This window comes from Leopardus geoffroyi, chromosome D1 (genome assembly GCF_018350155.1).
Source record: "Leopardus geoffroyi isolate Oge1 chromosome D1, O.geoffroyi_Oge1_pat1.0, whole genome shotgun sequence".
Classification (NCBI taxonomy): Eukaryota; Metazoa; Chordata; class Mammalia; order Carnivora; family Felidae; genus Leopardus; species Leopardus geoffroyi.
In genome coordinates this window covers 54,293,712-54,318,062 of record NC_059329.1, presented here as the reverse complement: position 1 = coordinate 54,318,062, position 24,351 = coordinate 54,293,712, and the positions used below count along the sequence as shown (strand labels likewise).

Genomic DNA, 24,351 nt, shown 5'->3' with positions numbered 1-24,351 from the left:
CTCTCTTTCTCAAAAATAAAAATAAACATGAAAAAAAAGTAGCTCTTGATGTCATCAGGGAGGTGAGATAACATCTGCCATTAATCATAAAATGTGAAAATGTGAAAACTGTAATAAGAGATACATAAGCATGCTTGGCCCTGTGAACAATTCTGTACACCAAAACATTGCTTGGAACATAGCTCAGATACTTAGCAAACATGTCCTGAGCATCTACTTGTGTCAGACACTGCACCGCACTAGAAATAAAAAAATGAAAGAAGCCAGGATCCTGCCCCCTTAAGAAGTTCTCAGTCTGGTGAAATAAAGAATTAAATAATCAAAAAACATCCTGATCTATGCTAAACACAGGGTGACACAGGAGTACAAAGGAGTGCTACTTAACCCACTTGATGTGGGTAGGTTAGGGAATATGCTGCCTGATGCAGATCCTGAGAATAAGCATGAGTCTACTAGGTGAGAAGTGGCTAAAAAAGGAAAAGAAAAGTGGCAGGGGGGGAAAACTTACAGTGAAAGAAAAATGGTGAGGAAAAGCATGCTGATTAGGGGAGTGACTCCACTATAAAGTTCAAGATGAGGAATGGTGGAAAAGAATGCAAAAAAGGAAAGGCGGGGCTAGGTTGCAAGGCCCACCCACGGAGAACAATGCACAGAATGCTAGCTTGTCTTCTGAGGAAAAAAACACATGAAAAACTATAGATACAGACTTAAAATTCAGGAAAGAGCTTACCAGAAGTGCTGAGCAACTGAGAAAATTGATAGGAAACTTCAAAATCAAAGCACCCAATCCATTTTCTGAAGTAGATAGCAGAAATCTGTAACAAGTGCTAATGACTACATCCAATAGCTACCCCTTTCACAGTATCTGAAAAACCAAAACCAAACCGAACGAAACCAGAAAAGAAACCAGAGACCAAATCTCATTTATTAGTATTTTGAAAAGCTTCAGTAGTCACAAATAAAATCCCAATATAATTCAAGAACCACAGAGAATTGTACAGCCTGGGAGGCTAATCTGTGTTCTTATTCTGGCACAGCCACTTATTAGCTCTGTGACCTCACACAAATTACTCTTTTCTGTAAAACTCCAAGGTTGAATGAGTCTATTCCCTAAGATCCGTTTCTGCTTTAACATCGTATGATTCACTAGAAGAACTAAATCAAATCAAAGGCTGAAAAGAATTCTTCATTATTTGGCTCCTGCCCTAATTATCTGTAACCACTTCTCTCCCTGCTTCTATTACTTCAGCTCTATGCTACTTCACAATGAATGCCTTTTAATTCCTCACATGCATCATACTCACTCTTACCTCTGGATCCATAGACACTGCTCCCCTGGTGCCCTTCCACCCCCACCACTGGCGTCATCCCTTCCTAAGAAAGGGTCTCACCAAGTCCTCCTCCTTCAAGTGTCCATTACAGCAGTCCTTCCTCCTTCCCCACCTCCCAACCTTACCTCAGACAATTCAGGTCACAACCTGTCAGTATCCTCGGGGAACCCTGTGTTTTCCCCATCACAGCCATTCTAAGCTTTCTTTTAGTTTCCTGTTTAACAGCGAGTCTTCTGCACTTGGCAGAGTTGGGTACTAAAAAGACAGAATGGCGCTGCCTACACACTACTGCATCCCCAGTACCTAGCACAATGCCTGGTTTAAAAAAAAAAAAGTGGCACTCAGTAGTTACTGGTGAAGAAACGAGTAACAAACTGAAGACTCACCTCTAACACAGCCAGGACGGTGTCAAGCTGATCCTCTCGGAGGGTGATATTGTTAGAAATTTTTCTCATGGTGTGTATGGACTGCAGACGTACTTCCTCAATTTCATCATTAAACATGTCGACCAGGAAATCAAGGCACTTCTCAGCAAAAGAGGGTGAAGATTGGGCCAGCATGCAGAGAGCCTCCACAGCAGCAATGCGGACCTCTACAGAAAAGGAGACAAATAAAACCGCACATCAGGTTAAGAGCCATGGGACGAGTCCAAGGATTCTTTCTCGTTCAGGTTCGTCTTTCCCTTTCTACTCCTCTCACTTGACAAGCTCTCTCTGGAAGATCGCCTCCATGCCCACAGATTTGGCTACCACCTTCACGGTGACCTAAGAACAAAGACTTTGATGTCAGAGGGACTAAGGTTTAGATCCTGACTCTGGAGACATGTGATCAAGTCACACTTCTGTCTCCATTAAGTGAATTTCCTGAAAACTAAAGTTCTTATTTAACTCAGTACTCCAACCACAGTACTCCACTCAGTACTTTAAAAAAAAGAAACAGATTTTATATTACATTAGGATTAAAACAGACTAGGTATCATTTTCGCATTTTAGAAATAAGATTCAGCAAAGTGAATAAACTTGCCTTAAAGTGAGTAAGAACACAGATAAGACTAGTACACCCAGGTCTGCTGATTCTAGACTAGCATCACACAGTGGCTAAGGATACATGCTTTAGAATGAGAAAGATCTCACAGTGAATTGTGAAGAGTAATCCCTCCATTAACTTGGAGGGAGATCTTGAATAAGTAACTTCCAAATGCCTCATTTTTTCCCTCTTAACCAGATATAATACTCATTTCCTTACAAAGTAGTTAGGAGAACTAAATGACATAATACAGGTAAAGCATATAGCACACTGCCTGGCATATATGTTAAAAGCTTAGTAGGTATCAGCTACAGCATAGGTATGGGTCTTATAAGCACTCTGAAAACAGAGGCATGTCTTCTTTTTGTATGCCCCAAACAGGTAACAGTGAAGCCACTAAATTCAGGAAGCCCCTCACTCATTCACTAGTAATGTTTCCTGAATGTGTACTACATGCCAGGCCCTGTGCTGGGACACAAAGATGAGAGATGAATAAGCTATAGACAATGCTCTCGAGATTTCCATACATGCTTCTTTTGTTCCTGGTCCCCACATGGTTCTGCCACAAAATGTACAGTTCCAAAAAAGGAATAAAAATAAACCACTCAAATTGTGGTTAAAACTCACAAATATAATTTGTTTTTGTATAAGAAAGATTTTATAGACACTTTAAAAGCAGAGTTACTACATTAAAGGGAGACGACGCATATTGTTCTTGGTAGTTATGAATTCTTCCTTTCATCAGAAGGGAAGGATTTACTACACTTCATAATAATGTAATTTAAACATGAAATTGCTAATAATTACAAAGAAAGCCAGAGATGGACCCAAATCTATTAACTGTGGGCTCTTCTGCCTAGGGCTTTACCCATTATGTCACACTAAATCACATGTAACTCTTACAAATCCACAAAGAGAATCACAGAGACTTCTGATCAGAGGGAGATAATTAGTAGAGACCTGAGCTGATGCCAATTCCAAGCAAAAGCAAAGAAACTTGGTGTTTCACTTTGTATGCGTAATCTGGTAAGTTAACTATTTCTACTAGACTTTCTGGAATGCTGAAATGTATTACAGTCTTGGGACACCTGGGTGGCTAAGTCAGTTGAGCAACTGACACTTGATTTCGGCTCAAGTCACGATCCCAGAGCCATGGATCAAGCCCTGCACTGGGCTCCATGTTGAGTGTGGAGACTGCTTAAGACTGACTCTCTCTGACACACACACACACACACACACACACACACACACTCTCTCTCTCTCTCTCTCTCTCTCTCTCTCTCTCTCTCTCCCTTCCCCCACCCCCTCCAGTGGAAAGAAGGAAGGAAGGAAGGAAGGAAGGAAGGAAGGAAGGAAGGAAGGAAGGAAGGACGGACGGACGGACATGTATGTATTACAGTCTATTTAAGGGTTCAGAGCAAAGGAATCAGCTATGCCAGAGGGGAGGAAAAAAAAAAAAAAGACTGATCCTTGGGTGCCTTAACATGTGTAATAAGATCCTGGCTTTGCTACTTATTAGCTTTGTGCTTAGTACTGAAGACACAAAGATGAACAAGAAAGAGAAGGTCTCCCAGGGCATACAGACAAGAATAGTTAATTGTATTACAAAGTGTTGTGTACAAAGTGATGAGTGGTACAATGAAAAGTAGAGGGAGTGTAAGAAAATACAGCAGAGGTATGTAGCCCACTCAATAGGATCAGAGGCAACTTTCTGAAACAAGTGACCTCTAAAACAATACCTAAGGGAGTTGCTAAGTCTAAAGAAAGGGAAAAAGCCTTTCTAAGTAGAGGAACCAGATTAACAAAGGCCCAAATGAGAGGCAGAACATGGAACTAGAGGAATCAAAATGTGTGTGATGTGGCGCCTGGGTGGCTCAGTCAATTAAGCGTCCGACTCTTGATCTTGGCTCAGGTCATGATCTCATGGTTTTAAGTTCAAGCCCCACATCAGACTCTGTATTGACAGTGCGAAGACTGCTTAGGATTCTCTCTCTTCCTCTCTCTCTCTGCCCCTCCCCCATGTGAACATGCATGTTCAATCTCTCTCTCTCTCTCTCTCTCTCTCAAAATTAACTTAAATTTTCCTGTTTGAAAAAAATAAAAAATAAAATAAAAATATGTGTGATACTAGAGTCCACAGCCAATGAAATAAGGCTTCATTTCATTCTCAGAAACATGTCCCTAATTTGCCCCAATTTTATAAGTATGACAAAATTAGAAAACTGTGGGTCGCCTGGGTGGCTGAGTTGGTTAAGGGTCTAACTTCTGCTCAGGTCATAATCTCACAGTTCAGATGGCCAACAGGCACATGAAAAGATGCTCAGTGTCACTCCTCATCAAGGAAATACAAATCAAAACCACACTGAGATATCACCTCAGGCCAGTCAGAGTGGCCAAAATGAACAAATCAGGAGACTATAGATGCTGGAGAGGATGTGGAAAAACGGGAACCCTCTTGCACTGTTGGTGGGAATGCAAACTGGTGCAGCCACTCTGGAAAACAGTGTGGAGGTTCCTCAAAAAATTAAAAATAGACCTACCCTATGACCCAGCAATAGCACTGCTAGGAATTTACCCAAGGGATACAGGAGTGCAGATGCATAGGGGCACTTGTACCCCAATGTTTATAGCAGTACTTTCAACAATAGCCAAATTATTGAAACAGCCTAAATGTCCATCAACTGATGAATGGATATAGAAATTGTGGTTTATATACACAATGGAATACTACGTGGCAATGAGAAAGAATGAAATCTGGCCTTTTGTAGCAACGTGGTTCGAACTGGAGAGCGTTATGCTAAGTGAAATAAGTCACACAGAGAAAGACAGATACCATATGTTTTCACTCTTATGTGGATCCTGAGAAACTTAACAGTAGACCACGGGGGAGGGGAAGGGGGAAAAAAAAGAAAGAGAGGGAGGGAGCCAAACCATAAGAGACTCTTAAAAACTGAGACTAAACTGAGGGTTGATGGGGGGTGGGAGGGAGGGGAAAGTGGGTGATGGGCACTAAGGAGGGCACCTGTTGGGATGAGCACTGGGTGTTGTATGGAAACCAATATGACAATAAACTTCATATTAAAAAAAAATAATAATAATAATAATCTCACGGTTTAAGCCCTGCATCGCACTCTACTCTGGCAGTGTGAGTATGCTTGGGATCCTCTCTCTCTGCCTCTCTCCCACTCATGCTATCTCAAAATAAATAAAACTTTAAAAATAAACAAACAGAAAGCTGCCATACCTGATACTCACTTTCCAAAGTTCCTTTAGTTAAACCTTACTGACAAACTTATGTAGAACTAAGTCACATAAACATTAATAGTGACGAAATTCAATTGTAAAACTAAACAAAGCAAAAACACGAGTAAAAACTAATAAATAAAATAGGCTCCAGTTACTTGTCTGAAGATAAAATGTGTATTAATAACTGGACTTCTCTCGAGGGAGAGAGGGAGAGGGAGAGGGAGAGAGGGAGGGAGGGAGAGGGAGAGAGAGGGAGAGGGAGAGAGAGAGAGAGGGAGAGAGAGACCTACTATGTAAGTGTAATTCAAGTATCAAGTTCACAGAGAACAAAAAAGCAGAGTTGCTTTTACCTAATTTCTATATACAGGCTTCCCATTATCCAAAAGTAGAGGGTTACCACAAAACCTTTCACAAGCTGAAATAACATAAAGCACATATCCCTCACTTTCCAAAAGTTAACTTTATGCCACTTCACTTTTACAAAAGACTTACATGAGTATGGTAAGGACTTGTTTCATGAAAACGAACTCCTCTTTGGATTTCTTTTGGTTAACGAAAACAGGTACTGATGTAGGTCTTTCATAAGAGCAAAGCAGTGTAATGCAAACTGTAGGAAAGTGGGGAAGGTACTAATACACTGAAACTTAATAGCAAACTAGATAAGGTAATCCAATTGGGGGGGGGGTATTTATTTTGAGAAAGAGAAAGAGTGTGGGGCGGAAGGAGGGACAGAGAGAAAGGGAAAGAGAGAGAATCCCAAGTAGGCTCTGCACTGTCATGCGTGGAGCCCCGTGTGGGGCTCGAACTCGTGAACCATGAGATCGTGACCTGAGCCGAAATCAAGAGTAAGAGGTTTAACCCACTGGGGCACCCAGGCGCCCCAAGATAATCCAATTCTTACATCTTCTAACAGAAAATTGTCTTAAAAAAGTAATTTTCTTGCCCTTCTAAGAAGTTCTATTCTGAGGTAATTTTTATAGGCATTTTCAAGACCTGAGTTCTAAGCTTGATACAAATTTACCATAAAATTTGGACAATCAGTATTATCTCCCCTGGTCTGTTACCCTTACTAAAAATGAGAAGGTTGTAGTCAATCATCTCAAAGCAATGACATTTTTTTACGTGACATAGATAGCATCATATTATGGAAATTCTAAGAGCTTTGCAGAATTTCTATTAATGGCTAAGATGGCCAGATTTATCTTTCTGTCTGAAACAACTAAAAACAGAGATAAGAAAAAGAAACAACAGTATTCAATACACTGGAACATAAGATAAATAAAGGGTAGTGATCCCTAAGAGAAAGGAAATAAATGAGGTGAGCTCTAGAATTATACCCCTTTACTATCTGGGAAATTTCCAGATTCCAGGTCCCCCTGAGTTGAGAAGACAGAGCTGGGAGTCTGAAAAAGCCATTGTGGATAGAGTTCATAATGCACGGAGCCTGGAGCCTGCTTCAGCTTCTGTGTGTGTGTGCCTCTCTCTCTCTCTCTCTCTCTCTCTCAAAAATGAATAAATGTTAAAAAAAATTTTTTTTCTAAAAGATATCACCTGAGTTCTGATCCGTAAAGAAACTATCTGAGGTCTGAGAAAGAACCAATAAACGGGACTAGAGGGAAAAATCTCCAAAACTCATAAATGGTCTACCACTATTTCAGAAGAGTCTGTTTGAGTTGGGAGAAAAATAAGCCCTAGACTAAATTCTGCCTCAGTCCCACTTAACAAAGCTTAAAAATAAGACACGAAATAACTGTATCCCAGAACAAAGCTCAAGAATATTTATAAGTAGGGACGTCTGGTGGCTCAGTCGGTTAAGCGTCCAACTTCAGCTCAGGTCATGATCTTGCAGTCCATGGGTTCAAGCCCCATGTCAGGCTCTGTGCTAATAGCTCAGAGCCTGGAGCCTGCTTTGGATTCTGTGTCTCCCTCTCTCTCTGCCCCTCCCCTGCTCACACTCCATCTCTCCCTATCTCTCAAAAATAAACATTAAAAATTAAAAAAAAAAGAGTATTTATTAAGAATATAACAATGTTCATTACCCAATAAAGTAAAATTCACAATGGCTGGCATCCAATTGAAAATTACTATGCATGCATAGAAGTAGGAAAATATAATTAATAATGAGAAGAAAAATCAATCAACCAAATGAACACAGAAATCACACAAATTGTAGAATTAGCAGACAAAAACATTAATATAGTTATTGTAAATGTATTCTCTGTTGACAAAGTTAAAGACCAAGCAGATTAAGAAGATATGTATGAGATACTTAACAAACTCAAATTCTTATTATTTTTTTTTTCTGAGAAAGAGTATACACAAGTTGGGGAAAGGGTCAGAGAAAGAATCTTAAACAGGCTCCACACTGAGCATGGAGCCCGATGCGGGGCTCAATCCCACAACCCTGGGATCATGACCTGAGCCAAAATCAAGAGTCAGACACTCAACTGACTGAGCCACCCAGACGCCCCTAAACAAAACCAAATTCTAAGTGAACTTGTACAAATGAAAACTACAATGTCTGAGATGAAAAATACACTAGGTGGGATTAAAATCAGATTACACATTGCATAAGAAAAGATGAGTTAACTCCAAAACAAAGCGATAAATACCAAAATGAAATGAGAAAAAGACTAAAAGAAAACAGGAATGAATGGGGCGCCTGAGTGTCTCAGTCGATTGAGTGTCTGATTCTTGATTTCAGCTCAGGTCATGACCCCAGGGTCATGGGATGGAGTTCTAAGGTAGGCTCCATACTAAGCATATATCCTGGCTAAGATATTCTCTCTCTCTCTCTCTCTCTTTCTCTCTCTCTCTCTCTCCCCCTCCCTCTCTCCCCCTTTGCCCATCTCCCCTCCTCACTCTCTAAAATAAAGAAAAAAAAAATTAAATAAAAAGAATAGGAATGAAGCACCCGTGAGCTACAGGACAACCTCAGTAGTCTAATGTACGTGTAACTGGAGTCTCCAAAGGAACATGGGGCCAGAAAAGTATATGAAGAAACAATGGGCCGAAGATTTTCCAAATTCGATGAAAACTATAAATCCACAGATCTAAGAAGCTCAACAAACTTCAAGCATAAGAAACATGAAAACTATACCAAGGCACAGTGTAATTAAATTGCTTAAAGCTAGTGATAAAGAAAAAATCCTAAAAGCAGCTAGAAAAAGACACATCATATACAGAACAAATATAAAAAAAATGGCAGCAGAATACAAACCAGAAAATGTGGAACATCTTTACAAGACTGATAAAAAAAAAAAAAAAAAAAAAAAAAACACCATTAATCTAGAATTCAATTTCCAATGAAATATCTTTCAAAAAGAAGGTGAAAGAAAGTTTTCATTAGTCATAATAATAAAAGCTTTGAGGTCAGACATACCTGGGTTTAAATATTGCCTCTGGGTGATCAAAAACAAGTTACCGTTATCAGTATCAATGATATCAATTTTTACTACCAATTATTAAGTGCTTACTATAAATGGGTCATGTTTTGTGCCAAGTATTTTGTATATATATAACCTCATTGGATTTTCATAATTCAGAAACACTTATAATCAACCATGTCATATAGAAATGCTGGAATTTGAATCCAGATTGACTGAACCCAAAGTCCGTGCTCTTTACCACTGTATTACACCACCTGGGCCTCAATCTTCTGTTTTTAAAATTAAATAATAGTAGGTACTTCATAGAGTGACTATAAATGCTAAATGAGACAATACATGTATATTAACCAGTACGATGCCCAATATATAGCCGTCACTCAGTAAGTGGGTACCGTGATTATTACGCACTCATACTTACCATACATCTCATCTTCCAATCCATGAACAAAGGCTCCACAAGCTCCTGACTCAATCAAGTTCACAGCTCCCGTATCTATTTCCTCCTTGGGAGCATCATCTCCCCACTTTCTGCCGCTGGAAAACTCCCCTGAACTGTAAAGTTCCTTGGCACGTTCGTGTGCAGTGCGTTTTCTCTGTATAGGACAATGACAATTACCACTTGCAGGAGGTTCATGAGGGAACAGTAAGATGTACCTTGGGAACATGGGAAGGTAGGAAATAAGATTGCTCTCTGAGACTTACATTTTCAAAAGAAAGTAATAAATCAGAGCAAAGAACTGTAAATTCAACTTAAAGTAAGACTAAAAGTTCACAGGTCTGTCACAGCTGATAGTATTCTTATTGAAGATAGCAAAAGAATGTGCTGATCAGACAGGTGGTTGTTCACCATGACAACACAGGAAAAGGAAAACCAGAGAGGAAAATAATAGCAGTGTCCCTCCACACCATCCTGGGTAGATAATAACACTGACCCTAGAAAAGAATTTTTGTTTAGTCCCAATAGACGTAAGTCTGAATTTGGTAACACTGTGCTTTATTTGAGCAACACTGCACTTACCATGCAACCTTCTAGTAAATTCCCTTTCTATATAGACTGCCTAAACAGGAATATACTGGCCAACTAAAGTAAATATCCAATTAAATTGAGTTATGTTTCTTAGCATGAATGAACTGTCATTCTGCTTTATATATCAGCCTCTTATGAATCTTCTTGGTGTGAGTCCACATCCTTGTGGCTGATCATCTCAAAGGCACTGATGAAATATAGCACCTAAGCCTACAAGGATGTGGGTCAGATGAAGTTTACACTCTGTGATGTATCTTAGAAACCCTTGCATTACTCATCCTTCACCATTCACCATAAGCATGCTGTTTTTCATATTTCTACTCTAGTATACACAAAGAACACTTAATCAATCACCAACTTCAAATTAAGGCAATGACCTTCAGGAATCCACATGGCAATGTTTCATTAAGCATAGACAGAAACTCTCTAACCATTCCTAAGAATTTATCTTATGGAATGACTCAAAAGAAAACAAGATCTAATATGCATGAAGATGATATTCTTTATGTAATTTTAAATGGTAGAAAAATTGGGAGAATCTATATGACACAGGGTTAAAAAATTATGTCACATCAACTTATTATACAATCAGTAAAAATGATAAGTATAAAGCTGACTCTATGAAAAAAAAGCATATGATGTAGTGGTAAATGCAAAAAGTAGACTACAAAATCATCTGAATACAATGATTCAATGTTTACAACATGCGTAAGGGCTGGAGAGAAAAGTACCAAAATGACAGAAGTCACTGTGTTAGAGTAGCGGGAATATGGGTAAGTTGTTTCCCTTTTCCTTCTATTTATCAAAGATTCTGTAATTCTTTATTATCACTTTTATAATTTACAAATGAAGATAATGATATATTAACTTGTACACAGTCCTGACAATTATGTCGGAGAACTAACACGGTCAAGGCATTCTAGAAGAGGCACTGTTACTGTTTAGAGAAAGAATTTACTCACTTTTCCATGGAAACTCTGGAAAAGGAATCCTAACATATCCTACAGTCTCATAAAATAAGACCAGACCTTTGTAGTTTCTATATAAGACACAACCTGTGTAAAGTATTTCATTAAAATAATTTAAAATTTAATGAAGTAACTTGTAATTTAGTTCAAGTTATTAAGATTTTTAAACTAAAATGTAATCTAGTCACCCAACATTTACTTAACAAATATATGGGCTGCAAACTAAACCAACACCACTCGGCATATAGCTACACTGATAATGGTTACAGAAACCCAATTTAAACAACAAAGATTTCAAGTTACCCTAAGATCTGACATAAGCTTCTTGTCAAGTGTCTGCTCCAAGAAATGAGAACTGACTTGTTCCATAGAGCCCTGTAAAAACAAAGAATCCAGAGCAAATTAAACAAATTTTAAGACCTGAACATTATCTTAAAATTCAAAGTTTGCAGCCAACTTAAACGCATAAAGGTAACATTATTCTCAATAGCAAAGATGCTTATGAGTTCTGAATCATCAGCAAAATAAAAAAAACATTAGCAATAGCAGCTAAACAGAGCTTACTATGTGTCACACACCATTTATAAATATATTAACTAATTTAGTACCCCTATGAAGTAAATACTATTATTTGTTCCATTTTATATATGGAGGAAAAAAGAAAAGAAGGCACAAAAAGGTTAGGTGACTCATTCAAAGTCACAGGTAATTTACAGAGCTGGGCTATAAACCCAGGTTCCAGAATCCTTTGCCTTAGCCACTACTCTCCACTACTTCTCCATTCCTTTTCATCCTGTTCTTTCCATCATTTGTTCATTCACTCATTCAATAAAGATATATTTACTGAGCAACCATTTAACTATATGCCTCCAGTAACCAGGAAGAGCATACAAAAATAAGACATCAATTCTACACTCAAAGATCTCACAGACTAGTGAGGGAAAATGGTAAGGAAAGAGATAACTGTATTATGTATAAAATGTTATAATACATATATAAAGGGTACTATGGGAAACTCAGAGAATAAGAAATACAGGGTGGAGGCAGGGAGAGATATATTTGGGGAACCAGTAATCACAAGTGCAAATGCATAAAGAGAGAATGCCATGAGGGAACCATCAAGTGAATGAAACACAGGATAGTGGTGCCAAAAATGAGGCAGGACAGCAAGGGAACAGATCATAAAAGGCCTCTCTCATATCCTTTTTTGTGTTTGTTATGGTGAGGGCTTTGCCATAATTATGAATAATAACTAGACAATCTTTTTTAAACAGCAAGCTCAAAATTATACAAAATATTTTACTTGTATTTACAATTTTTATTTCTAATAATCCCAAAAATAATGTAAATTATCTTTTTTTTTTTTTTAAAGTAATCACTCCGCCCAACGCAGGACTCAAACTCATGACCCCAAGACCAAAAGAGTTGCATGCTCTACTGACTGAGACAGCCAGGCACCTCGAAATATCCTCATTTTTTAGATGAGAAATTGAGGCTGAGAAATTTGGTAACTTGCTCATTTCAAATAAGGGTGAAACACAGTTAGATTTACACCTCATAAACATCCTCTTAGCAACAATGTGGTTAATGGACCAGAAAGAATCAAAATGAAGCAGAGGGATGGGTTAGCAGGCTATTAGAACAGGTCCTAGACATTCTTTTTTTTTTTTTTCAGGTCCTAGACATTCTTAAGGAATATATTGGCAATCTTCTCTAATTCCTGAGTCAGTAAATATGTAAATGCTTATCCAGGCTCGGACTTTTTTTTCCTCCAATCACATTTTCCATAGATAGTTACATGCTCTTTGGGAATATCCTCACCCAAGTGAACACCTTTCCTACAACACCAGGAGAGCAACTGTTGAACTATTTTCACGTAAGTAGTTTCAATTTTTTTTTCTTATTTCTACATGGTACAGTTGATGGCCTTCTTTGTTACACAGATCTGAGCCAATATCAAATCCAACAGTCATGTTTTTAATCCAAACATCAGTTTTATGAATAAGAACTATAAATTTTTAAGATCTCCTTTAATTTTCTGTTTAGTTTTACCACCAGCATTAACAGTTGGATTTTTAGGGGGCACTTTTTTTTCCTTTAAAAATCAAATTTTTGTTTTGTTTTGTCTTTTAAGAAGACCTACATGCAACATGGGTCTTGAACTCACAACCCTGAGATCAGGAGTCGCATACTCTATCAACTGAGCAGCCAGGTGCCCCAAGAATGAAGTTTTAATAACTTCACAGTGAACTACTCAAATCCCTAGTCTCAATGCTCTCCTCCAATTCCTTTAGCCGAGCTCTCTCCTGACACAGTAGCAGAGAGGGAGTAGTATTCAAATTCCAGCCTCAAAAATTTACATATCATTATTTGCAACAAATTTCCCATGCTATCTTGAGACTATGTGAAGCTTTCCACTTTAGTCCACAAATACCAAGAGCTCTATGACATAGTAACCCACTCAAAAAATGTTGGGATTTAAACTAGTACAAACAGTGGAAATAGAAAAGGGAGAGATTCAAAAGAGGTCAAGAAGACAGTCCTGGTAAGAGCTGGTAACTCCGTGGATACTGGACACAGAAAGAATTCCCAAATGCCTCTGGGTTTACAACTGGGTAAATGATGGCATCATTCATGAAAGTGCTAGAGGAGTAGATGTGACCAGAAAGAGGAATTCATCATCAGGTATATCTCACCAAGCAGAAAAACATCTACATTCTTGTCTACTTTAACCAAGACAAATACATTCAGGTAAGGTCTCTCCAACTGTGCTAGTACTATTTAACAATTTATAACACTAAGAAAACCATGATATTTAACAAACAAGTATGCCAAACCTGCTTTCAGAACAAAAACTGCTCAATTATAACTGTTCAATAATAATGTAAATCTGCACTAGCCTCCAGCTTCTACCCAATTAAGTGATAAAGAAAAGTAACCCATCCCCCTCCCCACCGCCAAAAAAAAAAAAAACCCAGAAAACAAAAAAACAAAAAACTACCATGTGAAACATAAAACTGCCACTGACAAAGACATGTGCATTTGCCCTGGGAAAGACTAGCCCTTATGGCTATGGACTTAACCTACAATCTATCTGAAAATATTATCATCTTTAAGGTCAAACACTTCTGGAGTCTTATAAAGAAGGTTGAACCATTACTAAGAAAGATCAAACATCTTAAGCAGAAGTCATTGAACTAAAAACTATATTCTAAATAAAACACCAATTACCATGATTAATTTCACAGTAATGACTGTATTCTAAATCGTCCCATGGAGCTGCATACTTGCAATCAACTTTCTTTGCCTCAGTGGGAAAGTTACGGATAACTACAAACTGACTTTCCACATGGTTTTGAATTTTCTGAAACAGCCTACTTCTTAAATTTTTCATACTGCTAGAAGCCAAGGAGAATGGAGACTTGATTTTTTTGTGCAAGATAGACTTAAATCTAAAGCCTTATCATTTAAGTTCTTGAAGAACCTGGCTTCTGCTTTCCTCGAGCTTTATCTTGCTGCACATCCCACACGTTTAACATTATCCCCCCACAACCAAGATATATTAAACTGCTTATACTTTAGTATGATATTGTAGTTTAGTATACTAGTATGCATGACAATTGTACTCCTTCTGTATCTGCTTATATTTTCTCCTTCCTTATTTACTTAGCCAACTCATATTTATCCTGCAAAACTCAGTTCAGAAATCACCTCCCCCAAGAAGCCTTCTGTCAATGTGTTAGGTGCTCTCTTTCCTAGGAGTACCAGGTATTATAACTGACTGATTGCTTATGTCAACCTACCAGACTGCCAACTCTTTGAAGACAGCAACTATGCTCAGTTGATGAACACAGTCTGAAAACTATATGCAGTTTAGATGACAATTTTGTCTATTCAAGAGTTGAAGTGGGGGAGTACACCTCTTTGCCGACACAGAGGAACTGGTAAATCAGCAGGGCATTAACTGTACAACCACAGCTCTCAATGTGTAACTGGACTATCACTAGGAAGAGATTCCACATGAGTTTTAGATCATGAAGTGTCATTTACTATCTATGTGGCCTTTGATATGTTACATCACTTTTCCAAACCTTATTTTATTATTTACATAATGATTAACAGAATATCTACCTCAAAGAGTTTAAAAACATTGTTTTTAATGTTTATTTTAGAGAAAGACAGGGGCGCCTGGGTGGCACAGTCGGTTAAGCGTCCGACTTCAGCCAGGTCACGATCTCGCGGTCCGTGAGTTCGAGCCCCGCGTCAGGCTCTGGGCTGATGGCTCAGAGCCTGGAGCCTGTTTCCGATTCTGTGTCTCCCTCTCTCTCTGCCCCTCCCCCGTTCATGCTCTGTCTCTCTCTGTCCCAAAAATAAATAAACGTTGAAAAAAAAAAAAAAAGAGAAAGAGAGAGAGACAGAGACAGAGCGCAAGCAGACGAAGGTGCAGAGAGAGAGAGGGAAGCACAGAATCCTAAGCAGACTCCAAGGTCTGAGCTGTCAGCACAGAACCCACGTGGGACTCATGATCTGAGTCGAGGTCAGACACTTAATTGACTGAGCCACCCAGGTACCCCTCAAAGAGTTTAAAAGAATTAAAAATTATCTGCAATAACTATGTTTATTAGGATATGTATGTATATATATGTACATATGTCCTTGTTCATATAAAAAAGTAGGTATATGTGCATGTGTATGTGTACAGGACTAAAAGTGCCTAGCTTAGTAGGCTAAGAACTCTATAAATAGTAACAATGATTATTATCAGTAAAATTAGATTGTTAATTGCTTTTGAAGTACAAACATAATTACTTATATAATTTGGAGCTGTTTGGATCTGAAATCACTGAAATTAAAACATAAAGCATTTGACTCAAGTTAGAATCATCTAAGTGGAAACTCTTTCAAATCACCATGGTAATTCATTATTCATATAGTTTTACGTAATAAAATTCATATCTTACAGGGTACAAAACTGAAAAATCTGAATTACCCTGCTTTAAGGATTACTCTTCTAACTGCCTACTCAAATCAAGATGTATTATTGAATCATTCCCCTGCACCATCTCCCTCACACATACACACACTGCACACTGTAGATGCTCAGGAAATGTTGAACGACAGAATTTGGTGAATGATTGTGGACTGTTCCAAATTTTAAAATATTTGAAAACCAAAACACAGCTTTAAAATGTGAATTCAAAAATAAAATCAAGGGAGCCTGGGTGGCTCACTCGGTTGAGTGTCCAATTCTGGATTTTGGCTCAGGTCACGATCTCATGGTGGTGGGATCGAGCTCCACGTTGGGATCCGTGCTCAGCATGGAATCTGCTTAAGATTATCTCTCTCTTCCCCTACCCCTCTCTCCCGCTTGTGCTCTCTCTAAAATAAAATAAATCAAATCAATAAAAATACATAAAATCAATAACTGGCTTGTTTAACTGTGTACTTTATCATGGACAAGCAATATGATCTAGTACTGAAACCATCCAAATTCCTTATTATTCCATGAAAATGCTTCACACAAGTTTCAGCAGTTACCCCATAAATACTGGTCTTAGGAGTAGGGCTATCATTGAATCTGTGTCCAAAGTATTCAGCCAACAATCTTACCAAGACTGGCAGAGATGGGGGCCCCAAAAGGCAAGTGTCCAAAAAGAATCTCAGATTTTCTTGCTGTGACATTTATATAAATTTTTACAAATACTTATATATGTATTTACATATTACAACCACCCCCAATACCCCATGTTTAGCATAGTACTTTACAATTTGTATTTTCATATATAGTATCACATTTGAGCATCATGACCACCATGTGAGGTAAACATGAGAGAATATTATGACCCACTTAACAGATGAGGAAACTGAGACTAAGATCAAGTGGCATGTCCTAGATAACATAGTTATAAAACAGGGCTGAGTAATAATACACCAACATTCTTTCTTCTGTAAGACAGTTCTATCTCTGAAAAATTAATTTTTCTTTTTTTTTTTTTTTTAACAAATGTACCATGAATTACCGAAGGCAAAACAGTAGGAAAGTACCAGCCTAAAAGTCAGATTAGTATTTGAATCCCACTCTACAACTTTGTATCTGAAAATTGGATAATTAACTTCTCAGAGCTTCTGTTTTCTCACCTGAAAATGGGAATAATAGTAATTACCTTTCTAGGTTACTGTGAAGAGTGAATGAGATAATGTAAGTGGTCTCAGAGCAAACTCTCTGGATCATAACAGGTGCTTAGTAAAGCAACTATTTTTATTATTTTCCTTTTTCTCTAGGCCTTGGCTGTCTCATATGGTAACAATGTTAAATAAGATTATCTTTAAAATTCTTTCTAGTTCTAAAAGACTACTTCTCCACTGGAAAGTAAGCCATTTATTTTTATTTTTAGAAATACTAGGGTTTCTATAAGTGGGTTGTATCTATCCCTATCTGTAGTCTCAAAATCTTTATACAAGTGTAACAATAAACATGTTCATTAAAGAAAGTGTAACTTACCAATAGCTTTGCAGCTTGAACTCGAACCACCCAAGAGCCATCACTGACCATGTGACAAATTTTTCCAAATGCATCATCAACTAAACGAATCTCTTCATTAGAAGAAGGGATTGGGACAATGCTAAATTAAAAGGAAAAAAAAACACACAAATAACAAAACAGGAGCCTAAAGCTGCAAGTTCAATAAACTGAGAATAACCATTGAAAACCGGCACACACACACACACACACACACACACACACACACACACACACACGATGACAACTGAGTAATTCAAATCCTGGAGTGATAGAATACATTTCAGAGTAAAGAAATCACTCTGAGAGTATGAAACAACACTTTCAGTTACAGTGCAAATTTTCAGTGTCTGGAATAAAAGTGTTTAACCCACCAAAGGTTCAAAGATTTACAAAGATACCAAAAACTAGCTACCACAAAGTATTTTATATCTTTAAGTTTATTCTCTCCTATAATTGCATTGCTGTCAATATAGCAAATCACAGAATCAATATAAAATATTCTGGTTTTCCAATTTTAGCAGGCAGTTTAATGAAGAGGAAAAAAACACTTCTTTTTCCTACAGAAGCAGCTCTTTTACAAAATAGAGGGGCGCCTGGGTGGCGCAGTCGGTTAAGCGTCCGACTTCAGCCAGGTCATGATCTCGCGGTCCGTGAGTTCGAGCCCCGCGTCAGGCTCTAGGCTGATGGCTCAGAGTCTGGAGCCTGTTTCCGATTCTGTGTCTCCCTCTCTCTCTGCCCCTCCCCCGTTTATGCTCTGTCTCTCTCTGTCCCAAAAATAAATAAAAACGTTGAAAAAAAAAAATTCAAAATAGAATAATATTTATCTCTCTACCTCAAAGAATCACTGTGTAAATAAATGATTTAATTACTATGAAAACATTTTTAACAAGGAAAACACCTCATAAGGGATCATTATTCTCAAACTCACCTAGTGTCTTTACCTGGCATTTGTATTTACTAAAACGGGCCCTAAACAATTTAAAGATTAAAAAAAGAGTGGGGTGGGGTGCTTAGACAGCACTTGAGAAAGACAGCCAATCTCTCCATTTATAGATGAGCAGGCTGGGACCCAGAGAGGAAGTCTCTTTCCCAGGGTACATGGAAAATTCACAGAAGAGCTGAAAAATAAGGACCAGGCATCCTGATTATCAGGATCTGCACTTTCCCCCTATTCCACACTGCTTTCTAAAAATCTAACCAACATTCCTTATCTGGAGGAGGGCTTTTTGCATGATGGGAGAAGAGAAAAATGGCTTAGCAATGAACAAAAGCTGCCTTACACCCACACTGACCTTTCAGGATAGAGCTGACTGACAACCCAGATAAGTTGGACTGCAGCACTGCGCACTTGTTCATAGTCATCAGACAGCAATTTACAGGCCTGCAAACAAGAATTCCAAAAGTCTATTAGTTCTGTGTCCTCACAGGTGATGTTCAAACTACCTTCAAAATGAAGACAGGGTAGCTGGATAAGGATGCCAATCAAAATACTTGTGGGTAGTTTTCACTTCTTGTACTTTTGCCCAACAAAGAATTCTTGGCCTCTGTCAGCTGTGTTCTGTGTTCTGACTCCCACCACACGTCTGAAAGCAGAACCACAGATTGAAAGACAGCACAAAAGCCACCTAGAATAGTATCGATCTTAGCAAAGCCTGCTGGGAGCCCACAGCGCTGTTCACATGGGCACAAACCCCAAATCTGGGTTGTTGAGTTGTTTTTTCCCCTTTCTGTAAAATCAAAGCACAAATTTCTGGCAATCTGAAATCTAAAGCACTCTAAGTAAACGTATACTTTTAATGCTAAACTGCCAAAAGAAGCCAGATTTTTGTTTTACTTTGGTCTGAAATGGAATATCCCTGCCCCACCTACATAGCAACACCCTAGACTTCAACAACACCCAGAACTACTCCATTTCTAGAATTTAAAAATCCTATATTCCAGGGGCACCTGGGTGGCTCAGTCGGTTAAGCATCCGACTTTGGCTCAAGCCATGATCTCACAGTTCGTGAGTTCAAGCCCTGCATTGGGCTCTCTGCTGTCAGCATGAAGCCAGCTTCGGATCTTCTGTCCCCCTTTTTCTCTGCCCTGTCCCCACTTGTTCTCTCTCTCAATAAATAAACTCAAAAAAATTTTTTTAATAAAAATAAAAATCCTATATTCCATGATCCTGTATTCCTCTGATCATAACCTGTTACTCCACCAGCTCCTCCATTTCCATGAATTAATCCGTCACATTTGCTCTTCAGTCTCACTTAACCTACCTATCCGTTTAACCAAGATTTCCCAACCTTGCCTCTACTGTCATTTTGGACTATACAATTCTTTGTTGTGAGAGGCTATCCTCTGCACTGTTAACATGGTTGGCAATATTCTTGGCTTCTACCCACTAAACGGTTGTAACACAGCACCCTCTCCCTCTCCCTTGCAGTTACAAAAGCCCAAAATATCTCCAGACACTGTCAAATATCCCTTAGAGAGTAAAATCACCTTGGTTGAGAACCATTGCTTTAATCCTACCCTTTTTCTCTACATGAACCACCTTCTCCTTGCTCCATAACCTGCCTTTACTTAGTCCCAACAGCACTGTCAGCATTACCACTGACAATGCTCTCAAGACTTCTACAGCTGCTCTACAAACCCAACACCTTCTCTATTCCTCACAAGGGCAGCAGAGCACTAGCAAAGACCACACTCTCTAGCGGACTGGGAGCTCATGATCTCGAACCTTACTGACTCTCTCTGAAATCTTTCACACCCCTGCTTTCCACTCCCATTCCCTAAGGCAGCTTATCTTAACCTCCCGCTCTGGGCCCCTACCCCACTTCCAGCCATAAGGCAGCATGTTTATCTGAGAAAAACCCAGGTTCTCAGGCACAAATGCTCCAACTCTTCCGTAACAGTTATAAATTCATTTATACCTGTATTCTCCCACACCTCATTTTCTTAATGTCTCAGGAAAAAGTATCCTAATTCCTAATCCTTCTACTTTTGCTATGGATCCCATTATTTCCTCACACAGGCCTTCCCTTACCATCCTCCAATATAGGTCCTATTTGTGATTCTCTATTATAGCACCCTATTTATTTACTGCATAGCACTATTCACATGCTTAATTATTGTGTTTATTTATTTAATTGCCTGTCTCATCCATGAGAATGTGAAGGGCATGGATCCTATCCAACATGCTCGGTGTTATACAACCAGCATTAGGTATTCATTAATATCTGTTGGATAAATCAGCTCATGAATCTGATTTTCTGTTTAAAGGAACTTACTCTACCATCTATCCCCCTGTGTCTCTTCCATCACCAATTTCTCCCAAAACACTGGCTCCCTTCAACACATAAACATACTTATTTAGCAGCTATCTTTAAAATACAAAAGCCCTCCCTCAGTCCAATGCCCCTTTCTACCATCCTCCATCCTGCCATCCTATTATAGCCAAGTTCCTTAAAGTACAGTCACTATTGAAATGCCTTACCTCAATTGACCCTAATCTGGCTTCCATCCCCAACACTCTACTAAAATTGCTCTTTCCAAACTCATTAATGGCTGCCTTGTTAAAAAGTCCAGTGGGTAAATTTCAGGCCTATCTCGCTGACCTTTCAGCAGCATGTGACTGTGACGACTGTGAGAACTCCCTCCTGCCTTTTTTGGAATGTATTTTTCCTCCTCCTCCGTCTCTTCTGTCTCTCTCTTAAATGTTGGGCCTTACCTGTGGCTTCCATCCTTGGTCTCCTTCAATCTTCTTATTCTCTCTGGGTATCCACATGCTCCCTAGATAGTGATGGCTTCAGTTACCCACCTCCAGCTCTGACCTCTGCTGAGCTCCAGACTTCCACAACTATCTGCAACCTGGAACTTTCCTCATGGGTGTCCCGTCAATCCTTCAAACTCAACCAAAACTGGTATGGTACCTAATTCAAATTCACACCTCAAATAATCCAAAATTCCATCCTCACTCCCTTGAAACCCTCATCATTGCTTGCCTTGTTAACTGACACAGTCTTAGGCCACTAAATATCTGAATCACCTAACTAACTATTCTTCCTCTGAATCCTTACTCTCTAAATTTCCTTAAATTTTTTGGCTTCCCACAGAGTTTTCCTACAGGGAGATAAGGTGCTAGTCACACCAAAACAACCATTCTGAACTCATTCTATGTAATTACGTAAAAGAATAAACTTGGTTTATGTATCAATCATAGGGGCTTATCTAATTACCATCTTCTTCTGAAAGATAAAACCATTCTTTGTACAAAATCTGGTCTCTGACATGGATTTAGATTGCTGGTCTCCAGATTCATTCAACAATTCTACAAGAGAAATATCACCTTGTAAGGCCTTTTTGTTGGTCAGTCAGCTTCTCCTAGTGATACTCCAACTTCACAGTGCGTTTCTTTACCAATACTACAAATACTGTGAATACCTTTTCAAATGATCCCAGGGTCTCAGTCATCTTTCTTCAGAAAAACTCTACTATGTCAAGAACGGTGCCTCGAATCAACTTCATGCTTGGCCCAACCAAACACAAGATCAGAAAGACTACCTCTTTGCTTATTCTGAACACACACTTCTTTTTGTGTACTCTGGTATACACAGTGAGCTACCTAAATCCTCCTAAAAGTCGTTTTTACATGTATTAGTGCTACTCAATTACATATCCTCCATCCTCTTACTAACATGTGTTTTAGATACAACTTCACATTCATCCCAATTAATGTTGCCAGTTGATGCTCCATGTTTTCAAATTCTGACAACTAGTATACACTCTCCCAGTTTCACTATCCTTCCTCCTCTCCCAGACAGTAATCATGTAAGGTACCTGATTATAAATGGTTTGGTGTAATTTCAGTCCTCTTTCATGAAGCTGCAACTAGATAATAGAAATAAGTTTAAGTATTTGAGAAAAAAAGATCAATATTTCCAAAGTCTCCCCACAATCTCATATATTTTCCCCCATTACATTAGATTAACATAGTTCCCATTAGCCAAAATTAGTGCTATATAAGTAAGAAATCTGGTCAGACCTTTGGGTAGAAACACTCAAGAGACTTAATAAATCTAACCCATCAACTGTCCCAAGGGGATATTAGAAAAATATTAAATAATGATAAGAAGGATAAAGAAGAAATGGTTAACACTACCTCCCCCTAAAATGTACCCCCCCACCCAGGGCCTGGAGGAGGGATGTGACTTGGTATTATAATAGGTATAAGTTGTACCCTCTATGTTTCAGTATATGGGTGAAAGCTACCAGAGAGGCCCAAAGAAAAGCACACCTGCCATACAAAGGAATGTGTGCCTTTGATTTCTGTGATGCCATCAACACATTCCTGAAAGTGAGCATAAGGAATATTCAGGGGGAAGGGGGGTGTTCAGAAAGCACCCAAACCAACATTAGCCATGAACTTTAAAAAAAAAAAAACAAACATATGAGGGGCACCTGGGTGGCTCAGTCGGTTAAGCATACAACTTCAGCTCAGGTCATGATCTCACAGTCCGCGAGTTTGAGCCCCACATCAGTCTCTGTGCTGACAGCTCAGAGTCTGGAGCCTACTTCAGATTCTGTGTCTTCCTCTCTCTTTGCCCGCCCCTCCCTCCCTCCCTCCCTCCCTCCCTCTCTCTCTCAAAAAAAACATTAAAAAAATTTTTTAATGAAACAAACAAATCAAACTGTCACCCTCTGATTTCCATGATCATGTTTACCATGGCTTTTATAGCTGCTGTCCTGACTCGTGGGTCTTGGTCACTGAAGTAATCCCCTATAATCTTCTGGACATCTCTGACAGCTAGGCCCTCTCCATCTTTTGTGACACTTTTCTCCAAAGAGCCAAGATTGCCAAGTAATTGCAGGCATTTATTTCTTACACCATGGGAGGTATCTGTGAGGTGCTACGAAAGGAAAAGAGAGAACAAAAGGACAGGATTAAGATAGCTTAAAATAAATAAAAAACCAGAAACAAAAGTATTATATCAGCTTTAGGAATGACTCAAACACAACATTCTCACCAGTCTCTCTAGTATCATGTTACTTGAGTATGTATCATCATAAAGAAAGATGAGTCCTTAGAAAATAAGATTCTCTGTATTCCCAAGAGCTAGCACTTTGCCTTATAAAGAGAAGGTACTTTATTTACTTCTTAAAAAAAAATTGTTTAACGTTTATTTTTGAGAGACAGAGAATGAACAGGAGAGGGGCAGTAAAAGAGGGAGACACAGAATCTGAAGCAGGCTCCAGGCTCTGAGCTGTCAGCACAGAACCCGATGCGGGGCTCAAAACCATGACCCATGAGATCATGACCTGAGCCGAAGTCAGACACTTAAGCGACTGAGCCACCCAGGGGCCCTGAGAAGGTACTTTAAAAATGGCCCCCAAGGGCATCTGGGTGGCTCAGCTGGTTAAGTGTCTCTTGGTTTTTGGCTCAGGTCATGATCTCACAGTTTCATGAGTTCAAGCCCAACCTCAGACTCTGCACTGGCAGCACGGGGCCTACTTGGGATTCTCTCTCCCCCTCTCTCTCTGTCCCATCCCCGTCTGTGCTGTTTCTGTCTCTCTCAAATAAATTCATAAACTTTTAAATAAATAAATAAATAAAGCCCCTAAACTGCATTTTATTTGCTATCAAATCTAAAAACAAAACAGAGGGGCGCCCGGGTGGCTTGGTCGGTTGGGTGTCTGACTTTGGCCCAGGTCATGATCTCGCGGTCTGTGAGTTCGAGCCCCGCGTCGGGCTCTGTGCTGACAGCTCAGAGCCTGCAGCCTGTTTCGGATTCTGTGTCTCCCTCTCTCTCTGCTCCTCCCCTGTTCATGCTCTGTCTCTCTCAGTCTCAAAAATAAA

General features: G+C 39.0%; 1 protein-coding gene across 2 annotated transcripts in view; it reads right to left on the bottom strand.

The window, feature by feature from the left end:
• INTS4 (integrator complex subunit 4) overlaps positions 1 to 24,351 on the bottom strand; it is a 118,932-nt gene that overhangs the window by 44,025 nt on the left and 50,556 nt on the right. For both annotated transcript variants that reach the window (XM_045483872.1, XM_045483874.1), the window contains 7 exons: positions 23,219 to 23,404; positions 22,335 to 22,385; positions 18,803 to 18,891; positions 17,490 to 17,610; positions 11,291 to 11,362; positions 9,411 to 9,585; positions 1,718 to 1,923 (listed from right to left, as the gene is read on the bottom strand). In XM_045483872.1, coding sequence (XP_045339828.1) covers positions 1,718 to 1,923; positions 9,411 to 9,585; positions 11,291 to 11,362; positions 17,490 to 17,610; positions 18,803 to 18,891; positions 22,335 to 22,385; positions 23,219 to 23,404 — 900 coding nt within the window. The remainder of the gene's footprint in view (positions 1 to 1,717; positions 1,924 to 9,410; positions 9,586 to 11,290; positions 11,363 to 17,489; positions 17,611 to 18,802; positions 18,892 to 22,334; positions 22,386 to 23,218; positions 23,405 to 24,351) is intronic.